The sequence below is a fragment of the Chelonoidis abingdonii genome, chromosome 3, assembly GCF_003597395.2.
Source record: "Chelonoidis abingdonii isolate Lonesome George chromosome 3, CheloAbing_2.0, whole genome shotgun sequence".
Taxonomy (NCBI): domain Eukaryota; kingdom Metazoa; phylum Chordata; order Testudines; family Testudinidae; genus Chelonoidis; species Chelonoidis abingdonii.
In genome coordinates this window covers 22749292-22766275 of record NC_133771.1, presented here as the reverse complement: position 1 = coordinate 22766275, position 16984 = coordinate 22749292, and the positions used below count along the sequence as shown (strand labels likewise).

Genomic DNA, 16984 nt, shown 5'->3' with positions numbered 1-16984 from the left:
TAAGAATGGCCATACTGGGTTGGGCCAGTGGTCCACCTATCCCACTAGCTGGTCTTTCAACAATGGCCAATGCCAGATGCTTCAGAGGGAATGAACAGAATAAGGCAATTGTTGAATGATCCATTCTGTCGTCTAATCCCAGGTTCTGGCAGTCAGAGATTTAGGGACACCCAAAGCATGGCATTGCATCTTTGACCATTGATGGACCTATCCTCCATGAACTTAAATACTTCTTTGAACCTAGTTATACTTTTGGCCTTCAAAACAGCCCCTGGCAATGAGTTCCACAGGTTGACTCTGCATTGTGAGAAGCAACACTTCTGTGTATTTTGTTTTACACCTGCTGCCTATTAATTTTCAGATTATCCTGGTTCTTGTATTATGCAAAGGAGAAAATTAATATTTCCCCATTCACTCTCTATAACATTCAAAATTTTATAGACCTCTCTTTAAGATGACAGCCTAGTCTTTCTTCTTCACATGAAAGCAGTTCCCTATGCCTAATTTTTGACCATCTCTGTATTTTTGAATTCCAATATCTATCATGTTTGAGATGGGGGACCAAAATTGGATGCATCATTTGATGTGTGAGCATATCATGGATTTATAGTGACATTACTGTTATTATCTATCCCTTTCCTAATGGTTCCAAACAGTTGTTTGTTTTGCCTGCTGTGGCAAAATGAGCAGATGTTCTCAGAGAATTATCCATTATGACTCCAAGACAGCTTTCTTGAATAGTAATGGAGGATTTAGAGCCCACCATTTTGGTATGTAGAACTGGGATTATGTTTCCCAATGTACATTACTATGCACTTAACATTTAATTTCATCAGCTATTTTCTTGCCCACTCACCTGCTTTTGAGAGATTTGTAACTTTGTAGTCAGCTTTGGACTTTGAGTAATTTTGCAAAATTTGCAGGCAATACAATCTCACTGTTTACCCCTTCTCAGATCATTTATGAACATGTTGAACAGCATTGCTTCTAATACAGATCCTTAGGGGGCCCACTATATCTTTCTCCACTGTGAAAACCCTTCCTACCCTGGTTCCTGCCTTAAGGAGTTACTGATCCATGAGCATCTTCCCTCTTACCCTATGACTGGTTTGCTTAACAGACTTTGGTGAAGAATGTGTCAAGATATTCTAGGAGTCCAAGTACTCAATATCCACTGCCCTTGTCCACATGTTTGGGATCCCCTTCAAAGGTGTAATTTCTCTTCACAAAAAGGCATGTTGACAGAACATGTTTCTCGGCATCTGATAATTCTGTTCTTTACTATTGTTTCAACCAATTTGCCTGGTACTGAAGTTAAGCTTACAGACCTATAATTTCCAGGATAGGCTCTAGAGGCTTTTTTTTTAAAAAAAAAAAGGCATTACATTAGCTATCCTCCAGTCATCTGATACAGAGGTTGATTTAAGTAAGAGGTTACATATCAGTTAGTAGTTCTGCAATTTCATATTTAAGTCCCTTCAGGAACTGAGGGAATACCAACCAACTGGTAAACTGTTTAGTCTGTTCAATTTACCATCTGTGTAGTTTACTGCTTGGTTTACCAATTTGTTCCAAAACCTCCCTCCAACGATTAGATCTGGAACAGGTCTTCAGATTTGTCACCTAAAAAGAATGGCTCTAGTGTGGGGATTTCCCTCACATCCTCCACAGTGAAGATGCAGAGAATTCATTTAGCTTCACCTCACCTTCCTCAAGTTCTCATTTTACTTCTCAACTGTCTAGTGGCCTCAGTTTGGCAGGCTCTCTGCTTCTTACATTTAACTTTTTTGCTGTTAATGTGTTATTTGCTTGTTGCTCTTCAAGTTTTTTGGCCTGCCTAATTATACATTTATGTTCCTTTAAAAGTTGGAAGGAAAATCCTACTGAGGAAAATAGAAAGGAAGTCTGCCTCTTACTGTTTAGCCCTGGTGCCTTTTTGGTTCTCTTACTTTATGTTGGGCACACATTTGAGCCTGTCAGGGTTTTTTTTTATTATTATTATTATTATTATTAAAGTTTCCATGCAGCTTGCAGATATTTGTGACTGTTCCTCTTCATTTCCATTTAAATAGCCTCTTTGTGTACTTCCACTTTTTGAAGTTAAATACTACTGTAGTGGGTTTCCTTGGTATTTCCCTCCCCCAAAAGATATTACATGATAGTTGCTTTTACTGAGCATTTCAGCTACATTCACCTCTGGAGCACATCCTGTGTGCCCCTTAGGACTAAGTCAGGAGTTGCCTCTCCCCTTGTAGTTTCTAGAACTAGCTGCTCCAAGAAGTAGTCATTTATAGTGTCCAGAAATGTTATCTCTGCATCCCATTTGAAGGTACATGTTCCCTGTCAATATAGGGAATTGAAATCTCCTATTATCAGTCTGTTTTAGCTTCTGATCTCATTTTAGAAATGAGTCACCATCTTAGTCAGCTGGTTGGTAGTATATTCCTACTTCTACACTCACTGTTCAAATCTGGAATTTCTAGCCATAGCGATTCTATGGTATGCTTTGATTAATTTAAGATTAGTCTATTTGATTATGACTTTTCACATACAGTGCTACTTTCCCACCAGTCCAGCCTTCTATCATTCCTATATATTTTGTGACCAGGTATTGCGATGTCCCACTCTCTCTCCAAGTTTCTGTGAGGCCTATTCTATCAATATCCTCATTTAATACTAGGTACTCAAGTTCACCCATCTTTGCATTTAGACTTTTAGCATTTGTACTCCAGCACTTCTAAAAATGTATCAATATTTAGGTCTCTTCTTGTGATGTAGTTGACTAGGACTCATTTAAAGGTTAACTTCTCCCCTCTTAGGGTGATCAGATGTTCTGTTTTTAAAGGGACAGTCCTGTTTCTTGGGACTCTTCTACAGGCACCTGTTTTTTTTCCCCCACAGTTGCTATCTGATCACCCTACCCCTGCTCCTTAGGATATACAGTATCCCATATAATAAATCCTCCCTTAAGGTAGGAGCATAGAGTTTGGACAAACTCCTACACACTTGTCAGCCTTCCCCTAGCTCTTAGTTTAAAAAGGTCAGATTTTTAATTTTACATGCCAGAAGTCTGGTTCCACTTTGGTTTAGTTAGAGCTAGTCTTTCCTGTATCGGCTCCTCCTTTCCCCAAAAGGTTCTTCAGTTCCTAATAAACCTAAACCCCTCCTCTGAATACCACCACCTCATCCATGCATTCAGATGCTGCAGTTCCACCTGTAAATGGGCGTGTGTGGGGAACTGGAAGCACTTCAGAGAATGCTACCATGGAGGTCCTGGACTTTAGTCTCTGACCTAGCAGCCCCAATTTGGCCTCCAGGACACCTCTCTCTCTCCCTCCCTGTCACTTACACATACCACACCCACTAGCTCCATGCCAGCATTGCACACAAGTCTGTCAAGAAGTCTTGAGAAGTCCACAACCTCTGAATTCAGCAGGCAATTCACCATGCAGTTATCCCAGAGAAACCTGGCTATGTTTTAATAATCAAATCCTCCATTACCGTTAATAGGAGACAGGGTCCTTCCCCAAGAGATGCTTCCTTATTGCAATAGGATACCATAAGTCTCCCTCCCACTACACCTTGATTTTCTCCTTCCCTCAGACTTTCATCCTCAACAGCACAGAGGTTGTCAGACTCTGGGGCACAGTAGAACAGTGCCACACCCAAAGTTTCTACATACTTCTGTGTCCCTGCACTATGGTCTGAAGATACTGTACTCAGTCTGAGGGCCATGAGGTGCTTGAACCAAATCCACACATACTATTTGCCCACACCACAAAGTAATCACACATGCTGCATTCAGTGCATTAGATTGGCTAACCACCACCCTGAAAAAATAATTCAGGCAGAAGCCCAGCAACACTCTTGCTGGGGGGTTTGTTGGAGGGGGAGTTTATTGCCCTAATTAGAGAATGTTTATTAAATACCTGGCTCTCATGTACCCTTGCTGAACTCCCTCACAAGACTCCCTTATTCACTAGCATCTTGGGTTACTTAGGAGCTGGCTTTTTAAATCCTGGTTCTCCAGGAGTTAGCTCTACTCCCTTGTCAAAAGGACTGGTGATGAAAGGATGGCAGGCTAAACTCTGAACCTTGCCTAGCACACTGCTAGGCTCAGCGCACAGCCCCACAAACAGACCACACTATAAACTTCAATCAAGCAATTTCCAGAGGCATTTGTAAGGCTTGACTAAGATCCAAGCATCTCAGTGACTAAGTCGGTGCTCTGGAAGTACAGCAAGGTCCATAATCACTATTAAATTGCTATCCCTGGTTCAATCTCATGTTAACAAGAATCTTAGAATGGAGATATTGTAGTTATAGCACCAAAGTTAAGTATTTTAATGTGTTCGCCTAGACATGGGATTCTTGGCTCTCAGGAAGAGCATAGCACAGTTCAGATGTGGTCATTTAGAAGGGCTACATACAGCAACCATCGTGAGACAGCACAGTTGGTTGGCTATTAGTTATAGATGTGACAGTTTAGGCCAAAACCCCAGTGTCCATCTAACAACTGAACAGGATTTGTATAGGACATGGGGATTGAGCACAAGGAATTTGTTTAAATGTTTAAAAACAGAAGCTGTAAAGAGGGTCCGAAAGGTCTGACCATGTAGTGGAGTTATGTGGGAAGAATAATTGAACTTAATGCTTAAGAAACCAAAAACTATCAGCTATTCTGTTAAAGGCCATGACTCAGTTGATGCAAGAGAGTGAGCTAGAAGACCATTCATCACTGCCCAAGTTTTCCAGGATACAGACCTCTTGTTTGAGCCTCCATACTCAGGTAAAGAGTAGCTAAAATACAGTTGTCCTACTCTAATGGAAGAACCCAAGAGATTTTGGTTTATCTTGAATCAGCTTTTAGCTCAACTGTTTTATACTTAGACAGCTGGCAAGCTTGCCATTCAGACTTCTGTAAATTAAAAAAAGCTAGTGTTGTATAGTGACATGTTTGATGTTTTATGCAAGCCCAGAATACTTTCCCACTTCACATAGGTGCCATTTAAGCACATTGATCTGTTGTAGTTAAGTGAAAAAGCCCCATAGTCATCAATTTAAGTGCCTACCAATGACAGACTGGCTATAGCAGGTTTGACATGAGGCTGTTACAATTAAAGTGTGGCTTGAAGACACCCCCTATTCTTCACTTACTAAACTGGGAGTGAGAAGAGGGGCAGTGAGGAAACTTGGGCTTCTGCCCTACATGACATGCCTCCCAGGGTGCTGGGCTTCAGCAGGAGCAGCACTCAAGCCCTGGTGGGCATGCCCCCTGGGACTGAAGCCCCACTCCAGCTGGCAAACCCCAGCTCTCAAACTTCTGAAGATCACATGCAGCTCAGATGGTCAGTGTTTGACCACTCCGACTATAGTGTCGAGTGCAGCAAGAGTGACCCTACTCAAACTATGCTGTTAGTCCACTAAGCTCCGCATAGGCACCCCAGGACAATTCTGCCCCATTCCTAACTAGCTTTTGGATTATTGCTATGCATCCTACATACAGGTGCAGAAACAGCAGCATCCACAGTTAAGACTTCAAAGGTCATAGCTTAGTTCTTTTTAAAGACAGAAGGTTACTACATGTGCTGCCAACACAATTGTCCCATGTGTGCTATTCTCTAAGAAGAGACTTGCCCCTAATCCAGGCAAACCAGAACTGGGAAGAATGAACAGAAACCCAATTGTGATGACCCATAGTTCTTGAAATGGGGACATACTTCCTTAGTTACAGAAATACAAAGCAGATGGGGGGAGTAGTATTTTTAGCTTGTTTCTTACCACAGAAATATGCTGCCAGAGCTGCAAGTTACCCAAGCTCCTATTTTGCAACTGGAGAGTCAGTCTCCAAATATCATGCAGGCACAAGATCTGAATAAGTTTAAAACTGCCTTCCTATGTAGGTTGTATGACTTAATGAGGTATGTGACAAGAAATAAGGCAAGATGAACTGTAAACAGATATGCTTCCAGCATGTACCATCTTACATCTCTTAATGTAGGAGACTAGTAATTGCCCAAAATTCTAATAAAATTCAGTTTACTAGGGGGATTGACACTATTTCAGTAAGATATGTGACTTGCAATCTAGTTCTGTTGCTCCACACTTTGGAAGACTACACTGGACTGACAGATCATTATGATTAGTGCCTCATTTAACACTACTTTGCCTGAAGGAGAGAGATTGTCAGTAAGTTATGAATTTGCTTTGAGACCAAAAAGAACCAGGGTATTTTTCTTCTAAGGACTGGCAACTACACAATCCCAGAGGAGCTCATGCAGACACCAGCAAAGTCACTGTAGTTTTCAAGTAGCAGCATTACAAGAGACCTTACACTAACAGTTTCCAGATGAACAGCCATTTGCTCTCCATATGGTAAACTGCCTCTGTTCTTTCCCACCCACCCCCAGACCTCTATATAGTCTGTTCCTCCAGTAATCTCTGGATGCAACGTGAGTTAGTGCTACTGCCTGGCTTTAACTGGTATGTGTATTGCTGTCTGAGCTGTGTGTCAGTTGGGACAGCCTTTCCCGTATTAAGCTTTCTGAGCTAAGTCAGAGAAAGCTAATGCAGCCTCTGAACTTAGCGGAAATATTCAGTTGGTTGCTTTAATGACCCCTGATTTTCTTTCTCCGCCATGTTCTGCATATCCTCAGAGAAAAACAATTCAAGTTCTATTCTGTCTAGGAGACATGGTCCTTTGGCACATGTAATTATAAACAGGCAAAAACTGACAAAGTGTGGTTTCTCAGAACTGATGAGAAAAAGCTAGTAACTTCTCATTAGTGGACTGCTTTGTGTTTGTTATGTGTAGGCTGGTATATTCAGAGAGCTGGTTGGTAGAGCAACATGTAATATGTAATGCAGACATCACCTGGTCCAAAAATCTGAGCCAAGATCTGTAGTGTAAGTTTTTCCACAGCAGGGCATTGTAGACATGCCATAATCATGCAGTGAATTCAGAACTACCTTAGCTTCCCCAGGAGTTAATTCATGAAGAATTCAAGACAGCTGTTCCTGCCATTAAGCACTTAAGGCAATGAGTGGCATTTGACAGAGGACAGGGCCTCAGTGAAAGGCAAAGCAAGATTTGTAGAGTATTATAAGCCTGCTAGCGAGCCACTGCTGTCAGTTTGTCCCTCGCCTTTCACCAGTGCCTTAAGTTGGTGTATAGGACAAAGACTACTTAAAACCAATGGATCTGACAGTCTTTTCCCCTCTCCTCAAAAAGAGGCAGAAGTTGCAGTATAAAAAAAAAAAAAAAAGGAACCCACAAGAGATGAAGCATAAGAACTGCAATGCCAAGTCAGACCAACAGCCCACCTAGCTAAGTACCCCATCTCCAGCTGTAGTCATTACCAGAGCTTATGGGGAAAGTGTACAGAACAGGGCAATTATGGAGAGAGCTCCTCTGTCTTCCTCTCCCAACAGGCAGAGGTTTAGGGTCCTGAGAATGGGGTTGCATCCCTGACCATCTTTGCCAATAGTCACTGATGGACCTATCCTCCATGAACTTATCCAGCTTTTAACAGTTATACTTTTGGCCATCACAGTATCCCCTGGCAATGAGTTCCACAGGTTAATTGTGCATTGTGAAAACTGCTTCCTCTTGTTTGTATTCAACTTGCTGCCTATTAGTTACATTATGTGACCTCTGGTTTTTGTATGGCGAGAAGCGTAAACACTTCTCTATTCACTGTTTCCACACCATTCATGATTATATAGACCTCTATCACCTCTCTCCTTAATAGTATCAGAGGGATGGCCGTGTTAGTCTGGATCTGTAAACGCAGCAGGTGAAGTGGATATTCACTCACAAAAGCTCATGCTCCAAAACATCTGTCAGTCTATAAGGTGCCACAGGACTCTTTGCTGCTTTTACTCTCCTTAATAGTCTCTAAGCAACCATATCCTTTAGTCCCTCAAACAGAAGCTGTTCCATATCCCTGACCATCTTTTGTTGCCCTTCTCTAATCCTTCTGTAGTTCCATTATTTCCTTTCGGAGATGGGGCAACCAGAAAGTCACAGAACCCAAGGAGTGGGTGGACCATGGATTTATATAGTGCATAAGTAACCGATTGTGTGTCAAAGTATTGTCAAGATCCAAACTCCAGAGAAAGATGGCCCCCCTGCCTCCCACAAAATAAGTAAATAAAAAGATGTTGCGATCTGTTCAAAAAGCATCTGGTGGTCTGGATTTGGCCCATGGTCTGCCTATTAACTACCCAGATATAGTGGCATTATGATATTTTTCTGTCCTGTTTTCTTTTTCCTAATAGTTCCTAACAAGGTTAGTCTTTTGACCATTGCTGTGCATTGGGCTGACTTTCTGAACACTCCACAGCAGTGCCAAGAACTTTGAGTGACAAGAGCTAATTTAGAACCCATTGCACGTGTACTATGATGTTCTCCCCCCCAAGCATGCATTACTTTGTACTTAAAGTTGAATTTTATCTGCCATTTTGTTGCTCAGTCGCCCAGTTTTGTGAGATCCCATAACTCTTCAGTCAGTTTTGGACTTTGCTATCTGCTAGTTTTGCCACCTCACTGTTTACCCTTTCAGCAGATTAATAAGTGTTCAGCTGCACTGATCCCAGTACAGATATTTGGAGGACCCCTGCTGTTCGTCTTTCCCATTCTTAGAATGGGACATTCTTTTAAGCCAGTTACTGATCCAGGAGATGACTGTAAAAGCCTTTGGTGAAGGACAGTAAATCAATTGGATCACCCTGATCCACAATGGACACCCTCAAAGAATTCTTCACTATTTACAAAAGCAGTGCTGATTCTTCCCCAAATTAGATTTCACCCTCATAATTCTGTTTTGCTATAGTTTCTTCCCAATTGCCTACTACTACAGTTAAGATGACCTCAGGAACCCTTTTCAAAAAGGGAACCAAAAAACCCAGCATTGACTGGAAGATGGCTAGTGCATTGACTCCAGAGTTGTGCCCTGTTCCTCATGTAAATTTTGATATAACCAGTTTCATTCTGGAAAGCTTTCAGACACCACAGACCAGAAGATAACATTGGAAGATATGATGTGCCATTGGAACACAGTCATCTATTTGATGTAAGTGAATCACTTAGTAACATCTGTCTCCTCCCTTCTGCTTTGCGGAGAGCAATACACCCAGATGTTCAGTCAGGCAAAAAGTTTTTATTGCTTCATTTAAGCCAGGACAGCCCCAGAAGGGTTTCCAGGTTTTAGACAGGATGAAGAGCCATAAAAGTGTAACATTGAGGATCCAGTTGTGACTACAGTTTCAGTGACTCAACAGGAAGTTACATTCCCAACTACACACTGATTCAATAAGCCAGAGATTCCACTAGGACAGGTTATCGGGGGGCAGGAAGGGAGAAGAGATGTAGTAAGAGCACTTCAGACCCCAATATTCAACTTCAGAACTTTGAAATTCAGCCATAGTTCTGAGTTTTGTCAGATGTTTGCCTCCATCACTCTGCTTCTTAACTTAGTACTGAGAGGTCTGTGCTGATCTTGCTACACATGAAAGCCACATTTTAGCTTTTCAGATAAAGATTAACTCAGCATATCCAGATAGCTTTCTAGAATGGTATATGGACTGGCTAGTCAAACATATTGAGGAAACAATGTGCTTCTACAGTAGGCCAAGCGTAGGTACCAAAATCCTTATTACACACCAAGTAGGTAGACTAATATCCAGAAGTGCTCAGCATTCAGAAATGCTCATGGACTTCAAAAGGCATCATAGATCACTTACTTCACAGCCTAATGTTCAGCAATTACAACTGAAAGTTTCGGTCACTGACTTAAATTCAAATCAAGGAAGCTCTACAGTAGATGAGGCTCTCAAATTCAATATAAAAAATATAGGTCAACAAAACTTTATTGAAAAATGCTAGGTTAGCATGTAGTACTGGAAAAGTTGGATTACTTTATTAAAAGTCTCTGATGAAGGCAAGTTTTATGACCAGGACTCAGGTGATAAAAAGTGAAATGCTCATGTGTCAACTTTATTCTCTCCAAGTTTTATCTGCAACTGGATTGTTCAGTTATATAGAAGAGTTGTGACCTGGCCTATACGGCATATTAATTATGTGAGTAGGATGGTTAGGTACTCTAGTTCTCAACACAGAACTCTGTTCCACCTGAGTGCATAGACAACTTAACCACATAGCATGACTTCAGGAATAAGACCTATAAGACTAACACTGTTTGCTAGCATTAGGTCCTGTGTACATCAAGAGGGAACAGGGTTTTAATTATGGTTGGGAACTGCTGTGTTTACAACTCAGATTTGTCTTTTCTGCACAGAAAGTTTCATATTTAGTGTTCCATTCATAGGAGAGTGTTCATCATCATGGAACTCTTGCAGAAACCTACCTCAGCCTTTCTAAAAACAGTCACAAATTAACATTTGAATTAAACTAGAATGAAGGCTTAACACATAGGGAGGGAATATTGGAGTCCATTAATGTTAGTGTCCTCTGAGAGGAAAGTGTCCAACTTCGACACCAGGAATCACATCAAGCTAGGTTTGTACGGGAGGAGCCCCTACAGCATTTAGTTAAGGACAACTATTTCAATAGTAATGAGTCCCACACGCTGAAAGACATGCTTAATGTGGAGCATACATAAGCTTTGTTCTAGCTAGAATTCAGGTTAGTGCACTTAAAAGCACAGAATTTCAGCTTCATATCTGAGAAGATTTACAGGTTTTTTTTTACACTTGCTGTAACTTGTCTCAGGCTGTTAGAGAACTGTTGAGCTTCCAGCAGCTTCCCAGGGTTGCCATTAGAAGTGTTAATTATTCAGTAGTACTAGGTAAGTCATCCTAGAACAAAGTGACTAAGAACTATGCTTACATTGGTGTCCCTCACCTGGGAAGAGCTTAAGACCACAGAAGGCCCAACTTTTTACACCTGTTGTACATCAGCAGCTGGACATTCACATGGAAAAGTCCTATTCATGACAGGTAGTTTGTGTATAAGGAGGAATCTGTTATACAGATTTAATGTGAAAGCTGGACTAGCTAGTTTCCTTATAAGACATTAGCTGACATACAGCTCAGAGTGATCTCACCTTTGCTTTGTATTCAGTGTTGCAAGCCATTTCAGAGAGAGGCTCATTCCAGCCCTACCAGTCTTTTGCTAGCCTCCACTGTAGAATTCAGCATGTCTGTACCGGGGAACCAATCAAAACTAGCTAGCCACCTTTAGAAGCCATGGTTTTTAGACCATGGAAGTTGCTAATGCAGTTTCCCCTAACTAGGCTGGAGAGGGATTGCAGCATGCCCTCCTGTAGCCACAGCTAGAGATTTGCTAAGGTCCTATGAAGTGTATTACACTGTCAGGATACACTGTTCATGCAGCAGTTTTAAGATTAACATTGCCACATGGCTACCAACCAGTTAAAATATCACAGGCTACTGACTTCATTAAATAAACCCAAACAACCCAGGATGAGCACAACCCATGCATGCTGGACAGAAATACCACTGCTGTGATCATGTGCTCTATCAAAGGGGAGTCTTTTCCAAATGTGTGGCCAGGCAAAGCAGTGCAAGGGCCATGCAGTAACATGAAGCATGGTCTCAGAAAGCCAATGGGGAGATGGGTCCATCCTGGGTTCTTGAGCCATGTACAGACATGTCCACGCCCACAGGAAGGGACAGTTACTGCACAAGTCCCCTTAAGCAATGCCAGGAACAGTCTTCTACTTCTACCTCCATAGTCCACCTAAGCTTCAGGCCCTTCTCACTTTCCACCCCAACACTTTACAGGGAGTGAGCAGGGCAGGTTGTGCTCACATCTTACTGTCCTGAGTAACAAAGCACCACCTCCTCCAAGGACAGAAGAAAACTCCCTGCTCTCTCCTTGTGGGCAGAGCTCAAAAAGCTGGCAACATACCAACAGGAAATCAATTTCTGTGGCATCATGCAGCAACATGGCAAGGAGACAAGTTGTCAAGCAGCTCTCATGGCTGCATAGTTGCATCAGGTGAACCCCAAGCATCTTTTACAACTCATTCCTCAGAGTGGTGGGCGAGGAACTAGCTAGAAAACTGCTAGCAACAAGCACATCGGGGATGGGATCATAACATACTAGCTGGGATCCCAAGCAGGCAGAGGCCTACACAGCAATGCTATGCTTTCCACACCCATTACCTGAGGTAAACTTCATCTTCTGAGACAAGGGCAGCTTGAGAGGAAAACCAACTTTGATCTTTGGTTCTAAGCACCATTCATTTAAACAGAATAAATGCAAGCACGGGCCAACAGTTACAAGGGAAGTCATTTAAGTACTTGAGTCACCAATGTGTTGCCTGCTGCCTGACGCATTTTGCTTAATTCATTCATTGATTCTGCCATTGGTGAATTGTCTTTAAAATCCTGGTTTCTTCTCGTTTAGAGTATTCCTGTTATCAGGTTAATGCTAGATATCTATGACCTGCAGATATGTGTAAACAGATAAGGGTCTGGTAGTAAGGGAGAACCTATGGCAGCAAAGCAACGGTGGCCCAAAAGCTGGCCAGACTCCAACTGTACTTTGTCTTTGCCAGTAAAAGTGCTGTTAACACGATCACTTCTACCAAGCCATCTCTGCCAGGACAGGATTTGTTATTCCCAGAAATAAAATGCACTGTTTTAGTTTCCAAAGGTTGGGCCACATCTACTGTTCTGAGGCCCAATACAGATATTAGATTTCTAGAGTTCAAGTCACATAAGTTAACTGATATGAAGCAGCAGCTGGACTGCAGAGATTGTCCCTACCTAAATATGAAAGAGCTACTGGGGTCTCTTCACCACAACCCTTTGCTTTTGATGTCTATGATAATCTAGAGAACTCTGTAGTACTTCGCCTGTACATAAGTGTACTCTGATTTCTCCTACCCTGAAGGGCTTTCAAACATCCATTTCACAATTTCTGTAGCCTCCTTTACTGTAGATTTCCCTTCTCTTTCTGGTTTATTTCTGGAAAAATCTGAAATTCAACCAAGGAGGGACAGTTCAGTTTTCAGGACAGGCATTTTAGCTAGGGACACTGCTCTGTCCTGGTAGAGAAAATGTTACACTTTATTCCTCCCCTTGGATATGCCATGAGAGGAAGGAGACTACACAAACAGTGCAGATCCAGATACTGTGTGTTTATAGGATGGGAGAAAGTGGGCACTCCATAGGCTTGGTCATGCTCAGTAAATAGTATGAGTTCTGTGTGAAAAAGCACAAGGCATAACTGACTAAGTATGTGTCTGGGAGCCAGGAATTGGGTAATTCTAGTCCTGTCTCTGCCACTAACTCACTGTCACCCCGAGTGACTTATGAAGTGGGTACACATGCCTGAGTGAGAGGTAGGTTTTATGGATTAGTGAGTGTTTACAATCACTTTAATGAAAGGAGTCAGTACTTTTCCATTTCATTCAAGTTAGACCAAAAGAGTCTACTATGGAATGGCTTATGCCACCATCATAGGCACAAAACCTAATTTCTGAAATGCTTTGTAGACTACTTTGCCAACTAGAGACTGAACAGCACTGAAGCGAGTACTACAGTGCTGACATCTGGTGGCTACAATGGGTAGCCATCTGAGGGAGAACCTAAGTGGTTACTCCAATCCACTCAAATTTGGAGCCCACGTTGAAAATAATCTCTTTAAGGCTGCAGTGAGTTTTTGGGGGGAAGAGAGGAGATTTAAAAAATCTTTGACCCCCCCAATAAAGCTTTGACTGGGGTAGTTAAGGAGAATGTTGATTTACAGAGAGCCTAGTTAAAACATCTTAATTAATCCACCACTGGGAAGGCACATACTGGTGCCCTGATAAATTGATGATCTATATAGAGATTAGTACTATCAACTCAATGGAATAAACGCTACACTCACTGTAGTAGAAGCCAGGTTTATGCTTTCTGCAGAAGCTGAAGTCAGCAAGGAACATGGCAGGCAGCAGGGAACTAGGACATTGAAGCAGTGTGATTAAGGAAAGTTGCTTTTTTCTTTTAAATAGGCATGTTAGCCACTAAGTATTTTATTTAAAATTAATATGAAAGACGGTCTAGGCATGGGAACAAACTACAACCACATGATTTTCTGTTTTAGCGCCACAGCATGAGCAAGCACTAGTACGCGGTAAAAACTTGATTTGGGAGCACTCTTGAAAGTTTTCCCATTTCCACGCTAGCTTTAAGTGGCCATTCCAGAGCAAGGACCTAAACTAGGTTATAGCTTAGCCCTGCCCATGGGAGCAGGGAGCGGACTTCCTCCCCCCCACCCCCCGTCCTGAAGAGGGACATGGCGTTTGATCGAAGCCGTCCCCGCCTCTGCCAAGCAAGTCTTGCCTCCAAGTTTGATTTGTAACCAGGCGGCTGCATGAGGGGTCTTTTTAAAAGGTCTCTCCTCGCGTGGGGAGCCTGCAGCCGCCACCTCTCAGCTGCCAGCAGAGCTCCACGCCGGGCGGAGGAGAGCGCATGGCTTGGCGCTCAGCTGGCATCTTAGCCAGCTCGGGACCAGCGGGAGCCCGTCACCGCCGCGGAAAGCAAACACCGCGCGGACAAGCGGCACAAAGTCAAGAGCAAATATCCGGCCAGCCAGAGGAGGGGCAGGAGCCGGGGAGCGAAGGGCTCGGGCGCGGGCAGCACGGCTCCAACCAGGCGCCCAGGATGCAGGGGCTGCTCTGAACGAAGCCCGCCGGGGCGGGCTGCAGCAGGCGCTGGAAGCCCTGGGTGTCAGCCAGCCCTTAGGGGCACGGGAGGGTGCGGCTCGGCTCTAATAACCTGTTGAAAGGAGGCAGCTGCGCCAGACTCAGCAGCTCCTGCCAAGGCAGCCGGAGAGCGCTTCCTGCCAGCGCGGGACTGGGAGCCTCGCAACATATGGAGCCGTTTTGGGTAATTGAATGCAGGGGGTGAAGCGAAGCAACCAGCCCTCCCCCTAGCCCGTTTCCAGGGGCCTGGAGCACCGAGAGCCCGCCCGGCTCACAGCCTCTGCTCCCCCACGGGGAACCGAGCGCCAAGGCTACGCCCGGCTCTGGCTCAGGGAGACTTTGGAGGGTACAAAAGGGCTGATCCTCCCCAGAGGAGTTGGGAGCGGGAGGGCGATTGTCCAGCTCCTGTTCCTCCTCTGCACATCCCATCCCTTCCCCCCGGCACAGCACGCCAGCGATCGGGCACAACACATGGCCCCCTCCCCCCAGGGCAGCCCCCGGACTCACCGAGCACGCTGCCTGCAAGAAGAGCGCTAACAACCACACCGCTGACACGTTTATCATCCTCCTTCCTTGGCGGGCGCTCCCGGGTTCTCCGCTTCACGTGCTCGCTCAGCTGCAAGGAGCCGACCTAGCCCAGCTCCGGCTTCTAATACAGCCAATGTAACAACCTTCACCTATCACCACTCACCGCCCTCCTCCGGAGCCCCGCCCTCTCCAGGCACCGCTCTCAGGGCGAGCACCGCCCACTCCTGCCAGGCCCCCCCTCTGCTCCCCCACCTTCAAGCAATCAGCGCTTAATAGCGCTTCCTCAAGGGCTGTTTCCTAACGAAATCACTGCCTCATCATTACCTGCATCACCTACGCAAGATCTTGCTCAACCCTCTGATTTCACACCTCCTTTTAGCTGCGGGCAATCGGCGTTTGCATTGTTCTCCCAGTTAGCCTGTTATTTCATTCCCAGCTTTACTTTGCATAAGAATAGTTTCTCCCCCAAACATTTCATTCTCTAGATACAAAAACAAACACACCCAGTTTCCCAGACCTAGTCTGGAAAACCCCAGCACGCTCCAGCCTCTCCTCCCCCCCCCACCCACCTCCATTTTCCCCTTTTCTTTTTAAATGCTACACTAGTGAATATTTTTACAAAACTGACACATGGTACCAATAGGGAAGCAAAGTCTGAAACAACACACTAATGCAAGTGATGGAGGGAAAGTACTTGCGAAAGCCCTGTGTGGCTCAGAAGCTTGTCTCTCTCACAAACAGAAGGTGGTCTAATAAAATATTATCTCCTTCCTCCCCCTCAAAATGTGCATTTTGAATCTTGCATTTCCTGTTTAATAACTTCGAAGTGAATTTAATCAGCCTTTTACCATGTGATGTTTTAATTTTATTATTTATTTTAGCCGCAATTCCCTCCCCCCCTTAGATCTAATTGTGAACAGTCATTACATATGGTCGCTCCCACATCATGTGATCAAATGATATTACAAACCTGTAATCATTTTTCTTTTCTCCTGCAAAAACTGAGAGCCACTACTGCATTGTTTTTACTAGTGAGACAGTGGGTGAAGTAATCTCTTTTATTGGACTAACTTTTGCTGGTGAGAGAGACAAGCTTTCCAGCCCACATAGAACTCGTCATTAAATCATGCTTTTCATACAGTGCTTTTCAGAGGGCTGCCTGTCACCTTTCACTGTTTGCCCAGGACAGTCTTCTCTTACCATCTTTTTTATTAGGCAGTCTCATCAGTTTGATTTTATTTTGAACTGTGCGGCTGCACTTTGTGTTTTTAATAAATTTTAAAATTGTGCTTAAATAATAAAATCATACTAGATTTGTGACAAAAATGCCCAGTCAAAAACTATGTTTAAAACGTATCTGGTCTGTGTAAGAAGAGATCTGTACATTATTAAATATTAACTTTTAAATCAAATTTATTTTGTCACTTATTTTACTGTTTGTATTATTTTATTTTATTTTATTTTTATTGCGCTTTTCTGAGCTTGGAGAGTTAAAATAAAGTAGGTTTGGTTCCAACAAACACTCCTTCACATGCTTAATCTCACTATTTGTGTTTGCAGGACTGGAGCCTTAGTCAGTTTCAGTTTGTTTCCAGTCAATTTCCCTGTCAGGTTTACTGCAGGGTGTTGCAGAGTTTCCTCATAAACATAGCAAGGGAATGTTTATGTTTTCAAAAAGCCAATTTCCCAATTGATTAAAAAATCGTGAAAATATTTCTACTGGATTAAGTTTTTGTAAAAGCTTGTTTTTTCCAAAACCTACTACTGTGCTATGA

The 16984-nt window shown here is 43.3% G+C and overlaps 1 protein-coding gene across 1 annotated transcript in view; it reads right to left on the bottom strand.

The window, feature by feature from the left end:
- Positions 1-15345, bottom strand: part of SDC1 (syndecan 1) — a 31908-nt gene extending 16563 nt beyond the window's left edge. The window contains exon 1 of the mRNA XM_032774137.2: positions 15189-15345. Within this exon, the coding sequence (XP_032630028.1) occupies positions 15189-15245 (57 nt within the window). The 5' untranslated portion in view covers positions 15246-15345. The remainder of the gene's footprint in view (positions 1-15188) is intronic.
- Positions 15346-16984: the final 1639 nt, after the last annotated feature.